We start from the raw sequence: 17146 nt of genomic DNA, 5'->3' as shown, positions 1-17146 counted from the left end.
TTACCAAAACAAACCTACTCTAACTTCTCCATGAGTCTCTAAACTTGAACCTTACATGGGTTGTGCACATTCAAATTTCAAAGCTCAACTCAAGACTTTCAAAAAAGAAAGCAGTAAATGCAAATCCCCCCCACTTCCTCCCTCCTATCCCCCCTCTCTCTCTCTCTTTCTCTTTCTCTCTTGCTCTCTATCTGTCTATGTTTCTCTTTTATATCATCCTCTTTTTTTTTTCTATTTTAACTTTCTTCGTCTTCTCCACCTCTGTCTCCCCCTCTCTATAGGAAGTGTCATTGCAGGATGTACGCAAGGAGATTGGCTTTTGTCGTATGGTGAAGCTGCCAATCATCGGGGTGGTGGAAAACATGAGTGGCTTTGTCTGTCCTAAATGCAAGGTCGCTGACACACACATGCAGACAAAGTGAAGAAAAACAACAATATTCTGCTGTGAATTAAGTGAAAAAGCAGCTGCTATGTGTTGAACTATGTCACCTGGAAACACTTTGCCCAGAATGCGTCCAAAAGGCACAGGTTCTGCACTATTTAGCCAGCATATCATTTCAAATGTAATCTGCTTTTTCTTTTAGAACACTTCAGAAATCTTCCCACCGACCACTGGGGGAGCCGAGAAAATGTGCCAAGATTTCAATCTTACTCTGTTAGGAAAAGTGCCTTTAGACCCCAGGATAGGTCAAAGCTGTGACGAGGGCAAGTCTTTCCTGAGTGAAGTGCCTGACTCTCCGGCCGCTGACGTCTACAGGACGATCGTTCACAGTGAGTGTTTCACAACAACTCTTTTAATTCCTTTAATTTACACTTTTTTCCTGACATAACCTCAATAATCTGGCCTGGTGACGTTGGCCCATTTCTGCCGAAGTCTATTATTTATGATGACTTAGTGATTCTTGTGGCATCAATTCCAGATAAAATACAATGAAAGAAGAAGTGATTTTTTAACAAATGGGAAGCGCAGCTTCGGAGGGCAGAGGAAGAGGCCTGATATTGAAATTGCATAACTATCAGAAGGGGTTTTTTGTTCAGCAGATAATTGTAAATGTTGTGAAAAGCATGTGATTGTATTGAAAGTCAGAGATACTTCATCACGATCACTTGACTCCACTCCTGTCTGCCAGGTATCCAGGAATACTGTTCCAAACGTGTGACCGGGGACCAGGACACCTGCTGACCTCGATGTCGAAGATTGTCACCATCCGTGTTCACCATTATTAGCCTGATCTTCAGCCACATTTCATACGTTGATACCATGCGGCCTTCTGTGTTTGTTTAAGTTTGTTTAAACTGACACTTCTTCTTAGTGGGATCAGTCTGTTTTTGAATATTAACATTAGAGAAGTGGTGGCTTGTAGTCTGGAGTGGTTCACAGGACCTGAAAATGTGGTCAAAGCCTGATTTCTGCAGCTACCTCCTCATTTTAACTACTGCTGGGTTGTCAATCAAACAAGAGTTTAAATTAATCCCATCATTACAGAGTGGGGTACATTTACATTTAAGTACAAACGCATGACGTGCATGACACTTCCAATCATTCTGGTGACTTTTTGGACCACGTGCTGTAACACTACCATGTACAACCAGTGAAATCATCAACTGGTTCAGCGGTGTGTACAGTGATTGATGCTTTTTATTTGTCAGTCACACTCATATTTTGTCTCTCGTTTCGTATTTGAGGAAGTAAAAGGTGACATGTGAACATAAAATAATTTAAATGATGTGTTGTTCGCCCTCACTGAGAATAAAACCACAAGACATAGTCAGATTAGTAGATGTTATTCATGTGGAATTTATTCTTAAGGGTTAAATCAGGACTGGATTTACAGGAGTGGATTAATAATTTAATAATTAACCACACAAAGATGTTTGTAATCTGCTGCTGTGCGTTGATTAAAACAAATGACCGTCTCTCTTTTTCCTGCTGCGCTTTTCACAGTATGTTAACCCTAAATGTGGTAAATCTTTACAGTACGGAAAAATGTCATCTGATGTTTAATTTACCTTAGTGTTTATGAATATATGCATCTACGTATATGTACATATATTTATATCCATATATACAGCATCTATGTATGCATGCATATGTTGGTATATATAAAATAAATATATATATTTATATATGTATGTAATATATCAGGAGGGAACTGGTAGCACGATTGTGTTTGTATATAAACAACAGGTTGGTGACAGCATACTGAGTTTACAAGGAGTGAACAATGTCTTAATCACTGAAATAATAGCACCCGCATGGGAGTGGTTGAAGGAAACAAATTTGTTTTTTCTCTCTTTGACGATGCTGTGTGAATTAATAAGGCTTTACTCCGTATTATGTGTGTTAATAATACTTGTCTAATTTTCTGACTCTCTAAGTACAGAATTTCCCTTAAAAAAAATTAAAAACTACAGCTTGCCATGGAGATGACAGATGAAACGATGATGGACTTGGTTTAGTCCACATTCACAAAGAAGAAATTGTGAACTTGTGGACTGTAGTGCAATGACTGTGCACTGGACCATAATCATCAGACATGCTAAGCCAGGCTATTATTATCAGTGCAGCAAAAATGAGATTGATTTGTAAAAAAAGACCAAGTCTGCCTTTGGTCCTCGGGTGAAGATCAGAGATGGACAAACACTACCTCAGTTAATAGACGCCACGGTTTCACTGCTGTCTCTTACTGATGAATGGAATTTGTTGAGCTGTGGTTGTTGATAATGCAGAAGCCAAAAGTGATAGTGAATATGCTCAGTGAGGAGGAGTGGTCAGATCAAGTAGAAGAGGCCACTGAGAGGATCACAGTGCATCAGTGTCAGCACCACGACGGTGGACGCAGTCTTCTTCCTTCTGATTACTTTTATCTGCAGCTACAACGCAAGACATTAAAACAAAGAGACGGGCTGTTGAAGAAAATGCCTAGATTTGAACATGGAGGCAGACACAGCGCTCACGGCGGCGTACAGGATGCTGGACTTGGACATTGACAATATCAAGTGGCCAGGATCAAGGTCCACGGAGGCCAGTTTTTCCCTGAACCCAACAGGAGTCACTGCCCTGTCAAAAAGCCTCGGTTTTTCAGCATCAGAAAATGTGGGAAGGACCGCTCACGTCGATTACTTCAATATATCTACAGGCTCTGCGGCCCTCGGACCCTGTGCTGCAGCAGACACAAGCGGCAGCATCCCACGCACCTGTCTGGAGGGCAGTCTGAGAGTGAGGGGTGCCCCTGATTGGGCCACACTCACAGAGGAACTTGTATGTGTGAAAGGAGAAGCACGTCGCAGTTCACATGCTGGATTCACAGATGTGACAGCTTTATTTTCAGAACCCACAGAAGACTCACTAACTAACGCACACCACAATGCGTTTAGTCAAATAAAACCTCACAGCATGACTGTGGGTGCTGCGGAAAATATGGAACTTTCCTTGTGGGCCACCTTAAAGAAGAGCACATGCAGCTTTGACAATGTAACAGATCTTCAAGGTCATAAAGATGGTGATGAAGAAGAAGAGAGACTGGATTCACACTGGGGTGAGTTTGTCATCACAACATTCTTAAAATCTGCTCAGCTTTGATTTCTCTACAATGTGAGAAATTAAATTCTGCTGTTGATTATATTTGTTTTTTTGTATTTTCCAGGTTGTTTGTTTTTTTTAAATAATTTTTTATAATCAAATCCACATTTCAGTAACACCTAAAGGCCGCTGTCTGTTCTGCTACATGGTTGTTTAAATCACACACACTGTACCTATTCATAACATGACAGTCATTCGGAAGTCAAGGAGCTTTCCTTTTTCTTTTGGCTTGCTTTTCAGCCACCACCGCTACAGGTTCGCAGCTAAACTTCAGGTTCAAGGGCGTGCTTTGTTTTTTGCATGGACACTTTCAGTTTCCTTTTTTTAGTCTGCAATTATAACAGACTGTGTGTGTGTGTGTTTGTGTGTGTGTGAGACACACAGAAAATGTCATGACTAACATGTCATGACAAGTCTAAAGGTGGAACCAGGTATTTCAAGATAATGTGCTGGTGTTCTTGATGAACAGGTGAAGCAGGTGCTTTCCACTCCACACCGTACCAAAAGTCCCTATGTTTCCTCATTCATGCCGAGACGCAAGTGTTCAGATATGAATAGCTGGTCTGGCGTCTGTCACCATGGCAAAAGGAAAAGGGAGGTGAGGGGGCTTCAAATAGGACCAGAGCACGTTTCCTGGCTGCACCCCTGCTAACAAACACAGCACCATATCAATTCTGCTAACACTTAAAAAAAAACTATTAATATATATTCTTTAAAAAGTGGATTACAGTTGAAAGTACTGCGTACACTATTTTTATTATAATTTATATGAATAACATTTTGTTAATGTTAAGTACAGCAGCAGTGACGACAGATTATTACAGTACAACAGTGCATGGTAATAATCACCATTTTATTATTAGAAGTAATAGTGGTTGTGTTGGGAGTAAGTCGTGTAATACTAAACAAATCATGGTTAATACTGCTACTAATAATAATAATTATTAGTAGTAGTAGTAGTAGTAGTATTGTTGTTGTTGTTGTTGTTGTTGTTATTGTTATTAATGTTAATATTGAAAATCTCAGTTTTCCACCAGTCTGTAGTATTAGTGGTAGCAGTAGAAGTCTAATTAAACTAAATCAATAATGTACCAATACCATTGGGGTATTTACATCATCTTCACAGGATGGACCTTGGAAATTTTGTTTTGTCACCGCGCCCTCATTAGACGGTGGTTTTGGTGCTGTGAGGCGCAAAGCGAAAGTAAAATAAAGCAGAGCAGTTTTGCGCACAATGGTTTGGTTCAGGGGATAGGCGCAGGACTAGTTGTTGACTAAGACAGGGGTACAGGGGTACAGGAGTACAGGAGTACCGGAGGCAGCAGACAATCGGAGCAGAGCAGCATCATCCATGAGCGGCCGAGCCCACAGGTAAAAGCTGCTTCCATCCTGATGGCTGCATGGTGACGGCCAGGTGTATTCAAAGTGCGCAGACAGTTGAGAAACATTTCCGGAATTTATTTGTCCTGTCTCAGTCATCGATGTTTTTTATAATGTTCGGGGGAAAAAATGCTAAAAAGATCACTTTTTAGGTTTGTAGTCGTTTTTTGGTCGTATTTTGTTGTTATTTCGTTGTGTAAAATAAGCCCTTGGTGCAAATGGCAAACGTGCCATTACGCACGACCTAATTTGTTTTTGCGTATGTTCAACCTTTCATGCAACGTGTTGAACTGTAAATGGAACAACAAGGTGGAAACGGGAAAGTGGGTTTTTAGGGTCCCTTAAATAAATCAGCTATGATGTAGAGGAACTTCACGATGCGCCCACACCTTCACATCTACCATGGTCTCGTCAGAGAACAGACACACAGACCACACTGCTGGCTATTTTTATTGATTTATGATTTATGATTATGATTATTTTTAAGTTACCAAGTTCCTCATACTGTTACTGCAATCGGTGTGTTTTGAAGCATTGAAACACTGCAACAGACTGTAACCAGATATAAATAGCACTGTATCAGTCTGTAGGAAACAGTCAGCCACAACAGGTGCAGTATGCACAGGGTGGTGAAAGTACATATGTGATTGTGCCTGCACTACTGCAGTGCCTGTGGAGTTTTACTGCGTCTTGCACCAACATTAACTAGCCAGGATCTGAGTCTAAGGGTCAAACTAGTTCTGTGTGCCATGACATTATGTGTGGAATGTAACCTTGGTGACATTCTGGTTCCAGGTCAGTTGTTTGGACTGGGAAACTACCAGCTTTTCATTAACCTGTCTCTAGTTTCCTTCCAAGAGAAGAAAAGTTTCCCGCTGCCAATTGCACTCATCTTTTCCAAATCTGGCCGCGGTGCAAATCCAGACCTCTGAGCAGGTTTTAATGGTCAGCGAGGGCAGATTTAAACCGAAGCACACGGTTTCTGCAGCAGTCATTTGGATGATTTTAGTTTCAATAAAGTGGTGATGGTTTAGTTCAGTGGTTCTCAAACTGTGGTAGGCATACCATTGGTGGTACGCAGGGAAAATTCATACTTTAACATTTACATTTTCAATTGAATAAATCTGAAACATCTCATGCACAATTAATACAACATTTAAACATAAACATTTCTAAACATCTCTCCTGTGCGGTGGAAGCTAACAGTGAAGGCCTCTGCTGCTGTATTCTGACGTTGGTCATCATGGTGGTACTGAGAGAGCTCAATGTTTCCTCAGGTGGTACAGAGTAGAAAAAGTTTGAGAACTACTGGTTTAGTTGTTGTTGTTTTTTGTAGTTTTGATCATTTTTTTCCCCAAGAAAATTTTTTTTCCTGTGTAATATACCTTTAAGGAGTTCTAATTTATACTTTTATAAAGTCTGAAATAGTTGTTGAAATAGAATGTAAGACTTTGCAACGAAATGTTTCCAAACAGGACAGTTCTGGCTGCAATCCTAGCGTGTGTGTGTGTGTGTGTTCTCAGATGCCACGATGCATGAAGGAGATCAGGACAACTCTGACTATGGAGATCTACCAGGTGAGTGCTGATAACTAATACCTGATAATACTTTAGCGTGGTTTCACACTGAACTGTGGTCTAAAAAAGAATGATAATGATCTGTTTATAAAATCTGACCTTTCGTGTTTCAGAATACATCGTGGATCTCCTACATGACGACAACCAGCTGAGTGAGTTGCCATCAAACTCTTTTTCAACTGCTTTCAATCCTTGACTCAGTGTCCATTTCATTGTTTGTTCAGTTGCCGACTTATGCAGATATCTGGTTGGTTTGAGAAAAGTTTGTGAGCAGAAGGTCCATCCTTCATGTCCGACCTACAATGTCCCCAAGTTCAATTCATCTCAAACTGGTTTATATTTGGTTTTGTTTTAGTGCATTTAGTGCATCGGACCGCAGAACAATTCAGGGACTCACTGTTGAGCGGTGACGACTTCTTAAGTAAGATTACCTTTCCTTAATCTCATCCCACCTCATTTTATGCTTTATCCTATTGTCCGAATGGAATTATTTTTCCTTAATCTATGAGAGTGTAAACCTAACTCCAACTCCTTAACTCCATCCACCGTGTACCTCAGATGATGCTGCCATGACAACAGAACTACAGAGACAGGAAAACAAACTCAGTGCCAGAAAACTGAGCAGGAGAAAAAGACAAAGAGGTAAATAACTAGTCACAGGTAACTAGCGCAGGTAACTTGATTTATAGCGATTTAACCAGCGCAGGTAACTTGATTTATAGCGATTTGTGTTTGTTCTGTGGTTTTTTCTGCTACTTGCCTTCTTAACCGACGTGACATTTCTTTCAGTAGAACTGCAGACACAGTCACAACAGGCACAAGTTGAAAACACACCTTTCAGGACGAAACGATTCAGAGCAACAGGTGAGAACGTCTCCTCTTTCTCTCTGTTCTGATGTTCTCCAGTCTACCAGCTATCAGAGAAGCTAATGTAAAAAGGCTTTTATTATTGACTGAATTTATCATAATACTGTAGTCCAGCGTCACTGCATTTGAATACTCTGGCAATTCAGACATTTTGGATATTGTAGCTTTTATCATATTGTTTATATTATTGTTAAAATATGAATTCTGACATGTGGAATTCTTTCATTTCGAACACAATCAGTTGATGTTAGTACGTATGTTGAGTCCATTAGTTTTCCAAGGCTGATTTATCAGTCTGATAAAAATCTGTGTTGCATTCATTCTTCCTTAATTTGAATTTTTTGTTTTTGTTTTTTTACACATGACAGCGATAAACGTAACCCAAGAAACAAGGGTGTTACTGACATTTGACATTTTTCAGTTGAAGATTTAAAATAACCAGGAAGTTCTTAATTTCATGAAAAACATTTGTTAGGTTGCACATCTAAACCAAAAGGAGAACTCTTTCACCGACTTACTTCCTTAACGTCATTACACAGTTTACAGTCGTTTTATGCTGTCCAATATAATTATTAGCATCTGTCTTTGAAGGTAACACACAGGACTCTGTGTAGTCTTCGGACTTGTGTTTATCACTATCGCTCATTTACAACAGTGTAAACCTTTAACTAACCCTTGTATTTTTTTTATTAACAACAATCCTTTGTATTATATCTGCAATTAACTACTAATTATTTAATCATGAGACTGAACAATATGCAACATTTTTCCAATATTCCTTCTCTTGGAAATGATATCATCTGTATACACAGTTTTTAATGACTATCAACAACCTCAAAACCTGGTCAATAACAATCTTTATTTATTGTTTTTTCTTTTGTTGTTGTTGTTATTTTTATAACAGTCGCTGACTCAGAATCAGGGCCTCGACCTTCAGGTTTATCCCACCTCGCAGCAGCTCCAGCCAGAATTCTCCAGCTTCCTCCTTCCATTCACTTCATCACCATCCCAGACAATCCCGGCTGTGCTGTGGTCCAGACTGTGAAACTTTCACCTCCGGTTGTTCAGCTTCCAATCCAGAACACAGCTGCTCCACACACGTACATTTTAGGTGCGTTCTACTCTTGCTTCTCTTTGACTTTGACTAAGTATATTGTACTACTACAGTACCACTAGGAAAACTACAGATTTGCAAAACTAAAATTCTACTGTTCATTTCATTTCGGTGGCGTTCGATCTTTAACTGATTTCCTTTCGTCCTGTTACAGTTCCATCTACCTCACCCCCAAGTAAATGCCAACTGCAGCCACTTTCACCAGGTGAGTGAAAAAGCTGCACAATTAAATACGTAGCTGGCAACTTTTTGGCAATTTGACAAAGATAAGTCAACCTTCCATCCATCTCTGTGTTTTTTCTTGCATCCGTCAGTGGGTGGTGCTGTAGCACCGGTCCAGATGAGTTCATCACCACCAGGATCTCTGTCGGACTCTGCTAGCAGAGCAATGTCTCCCCGGCAGATATTTCCACTCCCACCCAGAAGTGGTGTGTATTAGCATTGTTTTTATTAACTGTTCTCCAGCCAGGGACTAAACCACTGTGTATGAATGTTGTTTCAGAGACGTCACCGTGTAAAGAGTCAAGTTGTCCTCAGTCTCCCACTGTCCTCAATGTTACGCGTAAGTCCCTGCATATGCGTAATTCTCACCTTAGCCTCCACCAGCAGTAGCGTCACCTGCAGGCACAAATTTGAGTTGGACTTTGTCTTTTTTTTTTAGAAGTTGTAAAGGATTACATCAGAGAAGTCAAAGCCCACATGAATCGCACCTGCCTGTGTATCGAGGAAGGCCTCTCGTTGACCTGTCACTGTGTGGATGTGCCAGTGAGCCAGAGAGAGATGCTCTGCTCTGGGAAAAACACCAACAAAGAGCTAAGGATCATGGGAGACACAGATCGGCAAAAAACCTTGTTGGAACGCAGTCAGGTGAGAATATAAGATTTGACTGACAGACACAAGGTAGCTTCGTAGCTTAGCTTTTTGGTACATATATGTGTTGGTGTCATTCTGCACATTGAATGTGTTAAAAATGTTCACTTCTACTTCATGTGTGTCCATGTCAATTCAGATTTTTAGAGACATCCATGGACACAACAAACGATACATCCTGCTACTTGGGAACGCAGGAATGGGAAAAACCACCCTGATAAAGAAACTGTTTCTTGACTGGTCCACAGACTGCATCCCACAGTTTGACTTTGTCTTCGTTCTCGACAAGAAAGCTCTTTTTTTAACCAGACCCTGCTACAGTCTTCAGACCCTCCTTTTGAACCTTTCCTCTTTCGTCCCTCCCTGCCTGGACCCAGATGCTGTTTATGCTCAAATCCTTGCAGCCTCGAAGCGTGTGCTCCTCATCTTCGATGGGTTTGAGGAGCTACGGGACTATGAGATTCTTATTCAAACTCAGGACAGAGACTTGATGACGTCGCTGCAGAAGGACAGTAAAGCAGGGATGTTCACCGTGAGGCAACTTTACTCTGCCATCCTTCAAAGGGCTCTTCTTCCAGACTGCACTCTTCTCCTCACATCACGACCAAGAGGTGCTGCTAGCCAACTCTTGCGGAGGGTGAATAGCATCCTGGAGGTGTGTGGCTTTTCCACCTCAGACATAGAGACATATCTGTCCAGGTACTTCACTGATCCTGTCCTTCGAGCTTCTGCTTTGGACTGCCTGAAAAACTCCAGTTACCTACATTTACTCTGCTGGAACCCTGGGCTTTGTCGTTTGGTGTGCATGGTGTTGGAACACTCAAAGACTTTGGGTGCTCCACCAAGAACTTTAACAGAGCTGTGCCATCAAGTCCTGTGTTTAAAATTGGAGAAGAGTAAAATGGAAACTCAAGTTCAGACACAAACATCTCTGCCGTCTGTGAAAGGAAATCAGAGTTTGAGTAATATTCAGACTCAGATACGCCCTGACGCCCGCCGTCGCAGACAGAGAGCAAGAAAAAATCAGACGAAAGAGAAAAATGAGATGGAACAGGAGGAGCGAAGGAGTGTCGGGCAGGAGGCCTGTGGAGTAGAGGAGAAGAACTTTATGGACCAACTTAGCTCTTTAGCCTGGGAGACGGTCAAGGCCAACTCCTCCATTCTTCCCACTGGACACACCTTATCTGCCAAATTCAAGGATTTTGCTCTCAGAACAAGGCTTATCTGCTCGCACCCTCTGAGAAAGGAGCCAGTTGTTCCAAAAGCCAAGGAGGAGGAGGCAGGAAGAGATAACCCAGACAAAAAAGCAGGAGATGAGAACCAAAACAAGAAGGGAATCAGAGGCAGGAAAGCTTTTGAGAACGTCAACCCCAGCGATGACTGTGTCCTGTTCTGGGCCAACCCCTTTCTCCAGAGTTACCTGGCAGGTGTTCATCTGTCTTTGTCAAGGTAAAAACTGAAGGTGTATTAAACAGTTTTGATACTGTTGTTTTTTTCCCTTACAATGAAATTCAGACAAATGACCTTCTCCTACTTCAGGAATGTGTCGGAGCGTCACTTCCTCCAGGCTCTGCCTGCTCTGTCTGGACCAAAGGGCCGTCGGCGACATCAAATAGAGGAGCAGGGGTTGACTCAGCGCTTCGCCGTCAGTCTGCTGTTCCACAACAGAACACTGCTGCAGAGACTCCTCTCCTTCACCAAAACGTCTTTCAAAAACACCGTCAGTAAGCAGACTCTCGTGGCCAAACAACTCCAAGGTCTATTATATGGTGACCTGAGTCCAGCCCAGATCCTGGAGGTTTGTCACTGTATGCATGAAGCCAGTACCACATATGGGGAGGGCAACCGAGGCAGCTGCAGCGCTCAACTGGTTTCTCACATGGTGGAGAATCTTCCAGCATTCTTATCTTTCTGTGGAATTCCACTAAGACCACCAGATGTGTTCACTGTGAAATACATACTTGAAAAGGGTGGAGCTCAAGGTCGAGGGTTCCGCCTGGATCTGGAGGATACTGGGATCCAGGTTTCTGGGCTGAGGTCTGTGGTGGGGCTCAACAACATCAAAACGTACAGGTACCACAACAGGTTTCTTCCTTCATTGTTCTGGACACAACCGTCGGACCCTGTGACAGGGAATCTGTGGTTCTCTGTTCTGACAGGGCTTGCGTTGCTGATGTGATTGCGCTCTGGGAGCAGCTGGAGGAGTCTGGTGAGGAGGAGCTCCTCCAACAGGCAGTGTCCAGGTTGGAGCTGTACCCTCTGAAAATCACACAGGTGTGTCACGTGGAGCACCTGGCAAAGCTGGTGGATATTCATGTGCATAAAAGGCTGTCGGACAGGTATTTCAAGTTTGTGCATGCACACAGATACACAAACACACCCCAATAATTTGATTACTTTGCTGAGGCAATCGTTTCCTTGTAGTTGCACCCAATCAGATTCCATCTTGGCAGAAGGGGTACCAGCCATCAGGGAACTACGCAAGCTGGAATTTGAGTAAGATACATTCATTACATTGAGACGTAAAATGATGATGATGCTGATGATGCTGATGCTGATGATGATGATGATGATGATGATGATGATGATGATGATCCCCTCAGACTTGGCCCAGACAGAGGTCCCCTGGGTCTTCCCAGGCTCTGGGAGCTCCTGCCAGGCCTAATGAACCTGCAGCACCTGGAGTAAGTTTATTTTTGTTAGAAATATTTATCTAAATAATAATAGCTAGTGATCTCTATCTCTGTCTGACTGTGCCTCACGGTTACTTCCTCATTCCCTCTCTAGTCTTGAGAACAACAAGATAGGAGATGGTGGATCAGAGATGTTGGCTAACACTCTGATAACCCTCCCTTCCTTGGAAATACTCAAGTGAGTGGTGTTAACCAAAGAAAACAAAACAATTAGCTTTAAAGTTTGCCCGTCCTGCTGATGATGATTCCCCTCCTCTTCTTCTCCAGTCTTTCTCAGAATTGTATAGGAGACCGAGGAGTGAAGAACCTGGCACCAGCCCTGAAGTCTCTACCCAAACTGCACAGTTTAAGGTAAAGGAGGAACGCCAAGGTTCATTTTGTCAACTTGTTATTTTTAACTAATACAGAAACTGAAAAGTCAGTTATTCAGGGCAGGGGATAATGATTGAGAAATTAGAAATACACTGGGGGGTCTGACGGGTTGAGGTCGGATTAGCGCCGGATCATAGTGAAGGGTTGGGTTAGTGGAATGAACAGAATTCAGACTAAATCACGGAGCAGGAATACTCTGAGTGACCAAAACAAGTCCAGAGCAGAAGAAGCTGTAGCTGATGTTAGCTACTGTCCAAACTGTCATCCTGTGATTCATCCAAAGGAGGGCAGACCGTAGCATTGTTACATGAAGCAATCTAAGCTAAGATATGACTGCTGTTCTGTTACAATGTCATAAAAGCCCAACTTTAAACAGTCCATTGACTACTTTGGGACTAAGAATATTTTTTGTCAAAACATTTACACTGTTGGAAACAAAAATAATTTCACTTATCTGCCCCCGCCTTCACCCCGCATCCTGCCTTCTGCCCCTCCTTCCTTTTTTTTCCAGTCTCTACAGCAATATGATTTCTGATGAAGGTGCAGAGAAGCTGGCATCTGTTCTCCCACTCATGGCTTCTCTCACTGACCTGGAGTAAGTCTTTTTAGATTTTCTCTCTCTCTATCTTCAGCTGTGGTTCTCATATAAAAGAAAATCATAATCAATTCAGGACTAAATATTATTAACCAGGTTAAAAAAGGACAGGATTTGTCTAATTCTTAGCATTAAAAACACTCTGTTTGGCAGCGTGAAGTATAACAAGCTGACTGATGTCGGAGCAATCAGTCTTGGAGCCAGTCTAAGAAACTGTCGAAACATAAAAACCTTAAGGTAAAGCTGATGTATTGCCCCTTTTATCACTATAATTATTATTGTTGTTATTTCAGATTTTTTTTAACTCTTTCTTGTACTTCTCACCACTTCAGGATGTGGAACCAATGTATTCCCTATGGAGTATTTGAGCGGCTTAAGCAGCAGGACAGTCGCATCCTGTGGCATTAAAAAAAACAAAAATAAAAGGACAGAATCTCGAGCAAAGAAACAAAGTCAGGAAATAAGTCATGATTTGCTGCTTTATGAAAAAAATAATCATCATCATGCACTGTGACAAAATGGTAGCACACATTCGAGAAACATATTTGCACTACATTGTGTTGCCTACATTGTTTGTTCATTTGTCTGTTTTTTTTACATACTGTTCAATGTTTTGTTCCGTAGAAATGTGACTTTTACTTTACCTGTGGATTCTTTAAACTGTACATTCTGCCTATGACTTGAAGTAAAACGGTTCAACTTGCCCTAACCTACATGCCCCTAATGTTCTACTGTGTGGGTTTCACTTGTTTACTAAGTTTGACGGTTTATGCACTTCTTTTTCACTTCCTTCTCTACAGGTTTCTCTTCCTTTTATAAAAGACTGTTTTATCATAGCTATGCTGTCCTGTCTTCAGCTTGTTGCACTGATTAATGTGATTCTTTTGTTTGCTACATGCTCTGTTTGGACTAGAAAAAAGTTTTTTATTAAAGTTTATTTAATTTTTTATTTCTTTTTATTACTGCTGTCCAGCAGCACGGTAAATAGAATCTAATCTTGACTCACATTTTTTGAATTTCTACTCGTTCAAAGCGTTTCCTCGACGAATACCATTATACATTCTATCGCCCTCTTGTGGACACAAAGAAACAGCACATAGTTGCATATTTAAATTAACATATCCACACCGAATACATTTTAAAAAAAGGATGACACGCAAACATATTTAGGAGACAAAAGGTTGAGATTCTGCAAGTATTTATTAAACAGATTTGGGAAAATAAAACATTTTTTCAATGAGATATATTTAATAATGTGTGTCAAAAAAGGTCAGACGTACTGTAAGGAGGCACACATTGAGATAATAATGAACAAAAAAACGAACGAACAAACAAAAACAAAGCAGTATCTCGGATATGTCACAATATTAAGATAAGTTTATTAAAGGAAGACACTGATACGAGGTCAGCCGAGCATGCCCACAATGTGCAGTGACTTATGACGGCCTTTTACTTTCAACAATTTACATATCCTTCTTTGGGTCTTTTAAAGATTGATGAGTGTTACCGTGTTTATTTCCAGCATGATATAGAATGATTACATTCTTACATTTTTAATGACTGGTCACTGTTTCAATGCATTATAAACAGCAGTTTGAATACCACTTCTATCCTGAGCTTTCGTGTCATGTGGCTGTAATATTTTCACAAAAAGGATAAACATTTAGTATTTAAGCATTTAGCAAAGTGTTGAAATAAAAATATATGTACGTCTTTTTTATAAATTGGCAAAAAAGTGATTATATTACATGAACTGTATGCGTATAGATTAATTTAGTAATTTATATGGCTTTCCTTCATTGGACAGGAAAATACTTGTACATAGCTTTTTTGTTGTTTTTTTTTTTTTTTTTTTGTTTTGTTTTTTGTAATAGAAGGTAGCTCAACTGCCTGTCTTGGGTTAACTGGCTAGTGCTTCCCACAGACTGACAGCTCATACAGTTTTATTATGGTGATGTATTAACATTGCCTTGCTTGTATCCAATTGTTTTATTGCTCACAACAATATACATTTAACAATATTAATTTCTTGGGGAGATAAAACAAGAAGAAAGTGCAATTAAAAGCAAATTTGATGATAAAAATAACTAAGATCATGCAGTCTTGTGTGTTTAACACACCAGGAAGTGAATATGTTAAACATTTGAATTGGGTGTAAAATAGTTGAAAAACTTCAAGGCTTTAGTCTTATACTCATCATACAGGTCAAACTCTTATTACTATTATTTCCTCTTTAGGAAATCCAACGTGCACACAACATATGATTTTTCAGGGTTTCTGTTTTTGAGCTAAGTTACTGATTTATTATCTTAGACTCGCAGGCTAGCTTACTGAGAACTCATTTCATGGCAAACCTGTATCCAGTGTTACTGTTTGGTCACTGAGATTCTAACCATGCTCCTGAGATGGTGAACATGCACCTCTGAAGCTCTCACAAAGCCTGCATGACTGGCCTGCTTTTTAAAATACTCAAAATGAATCAAAGCCACTCCCGTCAAACACATAATCAGTGACTTAAAAATGAGATGAAAAAGACCGAGTGTGAGGTGACCAAGCAATAAATGAAAAAATAGTTTCAAACACGTGTTCTGTGAATGATGTCTATAGTGGGTATTGATTTTCTGCGACGTGTACACTCTTGTTAGACGTTGCAAAGCACAGCAGTGGAAATTGTTTTAATCCCTGTCCTCCTGCAGTTGTCTCCTCCACAGTAAACAGGTGTCTCTGTGGCCCAGGTGAAGGTCCTTACATCGTTCTCTGGTCCATGCTGAGGGTTTCACCTAAGTCAATTGGTGCTGGGAGCAGAGTGAGTGACAAGTGATCCAGTGTGGGGGCTCTTTCCTAGGGCCGCAACCAACTTTATCTTCCCCCTGGTTTAGTATGTAATGATATATGTGTAAGTCATTTTCTGATTGTGTAGCAGAGGTAATAATTTAAGAAAAACATCTGCTCACCTAGGTGTCTGTGGGAGGTGAAGCCAACATCAGCATCAATCTGAAAATATGTCCTTCCCAGTATCAGTAGCCAAGGAGGGATCCCGCTGTCCCATCCTGACCCGGCCCGCTGCGTCATAGCCAGCGCCTCCTTCAGACAATTCCTCCTTCTTCCTGTCACTCCAGATAACCCTCAAACACGTCCAGCTCCGTGTCAGTGTCGTAGGGGCCAGAGGCCGGGTCTGAGAGCACTCCGAGGTCCACCAACGCCTGGTCCATGTCCTCTGGCAGAAATACTATTCCCACATTCAGGATGATGTACTCCATAAGAAAGGCATAGTAGAGGATCAAGACGTTCACAAAAAACAAGCCGAGATAAAACATATATGGGAGATCGTCTAACAGCGATTCTACTGAATCTAGCTGGGCATAAATTTGGTGTGTCATAGAAAAGAACGACAGTTACGGTTGGGGTTGTTGTTACTGTGCGAGGACCAGGCGGCGGACTCCAGTTGTCGGTGTCACCGCTATACAACTATTGTAGGTGCCCGTGCTGTAGCGTCCATATCGGCTTTTCCTGGCCTTGTAAACGGTGGCGGCAGAAGGAGTTGAGCCGTTTTATCGGTAGGGTTCGCAGGAAAACGATAGAAAAACGGCTATGTCCATAGCTAATAATAACCCTCGGACAGTATCATATTATAATTCTTGAGTTTGTGGAACGCACACACGACTCGCCAACTGGCACGGGTTATAAACAGAGGCATCCAACGTTAGTAGCGTGTGCCAACGCGGATATTTATTAAAAGGAATACTAAATCCATGTGTGAAATACGCGTTCACTGAGGAACAACGGCAGTAAACAACAATTGATGTGAAATATACCTTATATGGACCTTTTAATCGCTAAATGTCACTTCTAACATTTTCGGCATCAAAACAATCCCAGCGACACATGAAGCCTCGAGCTGTGATTGGACAAATGCTGCACCGACTCTGCTTCTACTTCCGTTGTGGGTCAAACTGTGACCAAACTATTAACAATTTCTGCAATAGATAGTATCTACATAATGATTGGCTACAATGACTGTCATTCCATTCTCCAGGCTCCTCCCTTTTATGAAACATGTCGCGTGCCTTATTCGTCACCGCTAATATCAGGAAG

General features: G+C 41.2%; 3 protein-coding genes across 5 annotated transcripts in view; 2 read left to right on the top strand and 1 right to left on the bottom strand.

Moving 5' to 3' along the window:
- Positions 1-1915, top strand: part of nubp1 (nucleotide binding protein 1 (MinD homolog, E. coli)) — a 4842-nt gene extending 2927 nt beyond the window's left edge. Inside the window, exons 8-10 of the mRNA XM_008330112.3 lie at positions 282-392; positions 585-771; positions 1131-1915. Of these exons, the coding sequence (XP_008328334.1) occupies positions 282-392; positions 585-771; positions 1131-1183 (351 nt within the window). The 3' untranslated portion in view covers positions 1184-1915. The remainder of the gene's footprint in view (positions 1-281; positions 393-584; positions 772-1130) is intronic.
- An 872-nt stretch (positions 1916-2787) lies between these two features.
- ciita (class II, major histocompatibility complex, transactivator) lies at positions 2788-14041 on the top strand. 3 transcript variants are annotated; one of them, XM_017040281.2, is made up of 21 exons: positions 2788-3539; positions 6487-6540; positions 6654-6692; positions 6896-6961; positions 7099-7182; positions 7333-7404; positions 8312-8518; positions 8676-8726; positions 8836-8949; positions 9024-9083; positions 9183-9388; positions 9531-10840; positions 10931-11464; positions 11551-11730; positions 11816-11887; positions 11995-12075; positions 12179-12262; positions 12352-12435; positions 12968-13051; positions 13205-13288; positions 13384-14041. In XM_017040281.2, the coding sequence occupies exons 1-21, from the start codon at positions 2936-2938 to the stop codon at positions 13457-13459; spliced, it is 4146 nt and encodes a 1381-aa protein (XP_016895770.1). In that variant the 5' UTR covers positions 2788-2935; the 3' UTR covers positions 13460-14041. The 3 variants fall into 3 exon arrangements, with proteins under 3 accessions (XP_016895770.1, XP_008328336.1, XP_008328337.1); XM_008330114.3 differs by having other exon boundaries at positions 7330-7404; XM_008330115.3 differs by lacking the exon at positions 2788-3539 and adding an exon at positions 4581-4954 and having other exon boundaries at positions 7330-7404.
- A 191-nt stretch (positions 14042-14232) lies between these two features.
- dexi (Dexi homolog (mouse)) lies at positions 14233-17044 on the bottom strand. Its single transcript, XM_008330121.3, has 2 exons — positions 16006-17044; positions 14233-15921 (listed from the first exon to the last, which is right to left on the bottom strand). The coding sequence occupies exon 1, from the start codon at positions 16429-16431 to the stop codon at positions 16162-16164; it is 270 nt and encodes an 89-aa protein (XP_008328343.1). The 5' UTR covers positions 16432-17044; the 3' UTR covers positions 14233-15921; positions 16006-16161.
- Positions 17045-17146: the final 102 nt, after the last annotated feature.

The sequence above is a fragment of the Cynoglossus semilaevis genome, chromosome 17 (genome assembly GCF_000523025.1).
Source record: "Cynoglossus semilaevis isolate Cse_v1.0 chromosome 17, Cse_v1.0, whole genome shotgun sequence".
Lineage (NCBI taxonomy): Eukaryota > Metazoa > Chordata > Actinopteri > Pleuronectiformes > Cynoglossidae > Cynoglossus > Cynoglossus semilaevis.
This window is presented reverse-complemented; position numbering and strand designations above follow the sequence as displayed.

Excerpts from the sequence above, each read along its gene's own strand:
- ciita (XM_008330114.3), top strand. The coding sequence starts at position 2,936 with ATGGAGGCAGACACAGCGCTCACGGCGGCGTACAGGATGCTGGACTTG. Across the intron at positions 6,541-6,653 it reads TGACTATGGAGATCTACCAG|AATACATCGTGGATCTCCTA; the intron begins GTGAGTGCTGAT and ends TTCGTGTTTCAG. Across the intron at positions 11,465-11,550 it reads AACAACATCAAAACGTACAG|GGCTTGCGTTGCTGATGTGA; the intron begins GTACCACAACAG and ends CTGTTCTGACAG.
- dexi (XM_008330121.3), bottom strand. The coding sequence starts at position 16,431 with ATGACACACCAAATTTATGCCCAGCTAGATTCAGTAGAATCGCTGTTA.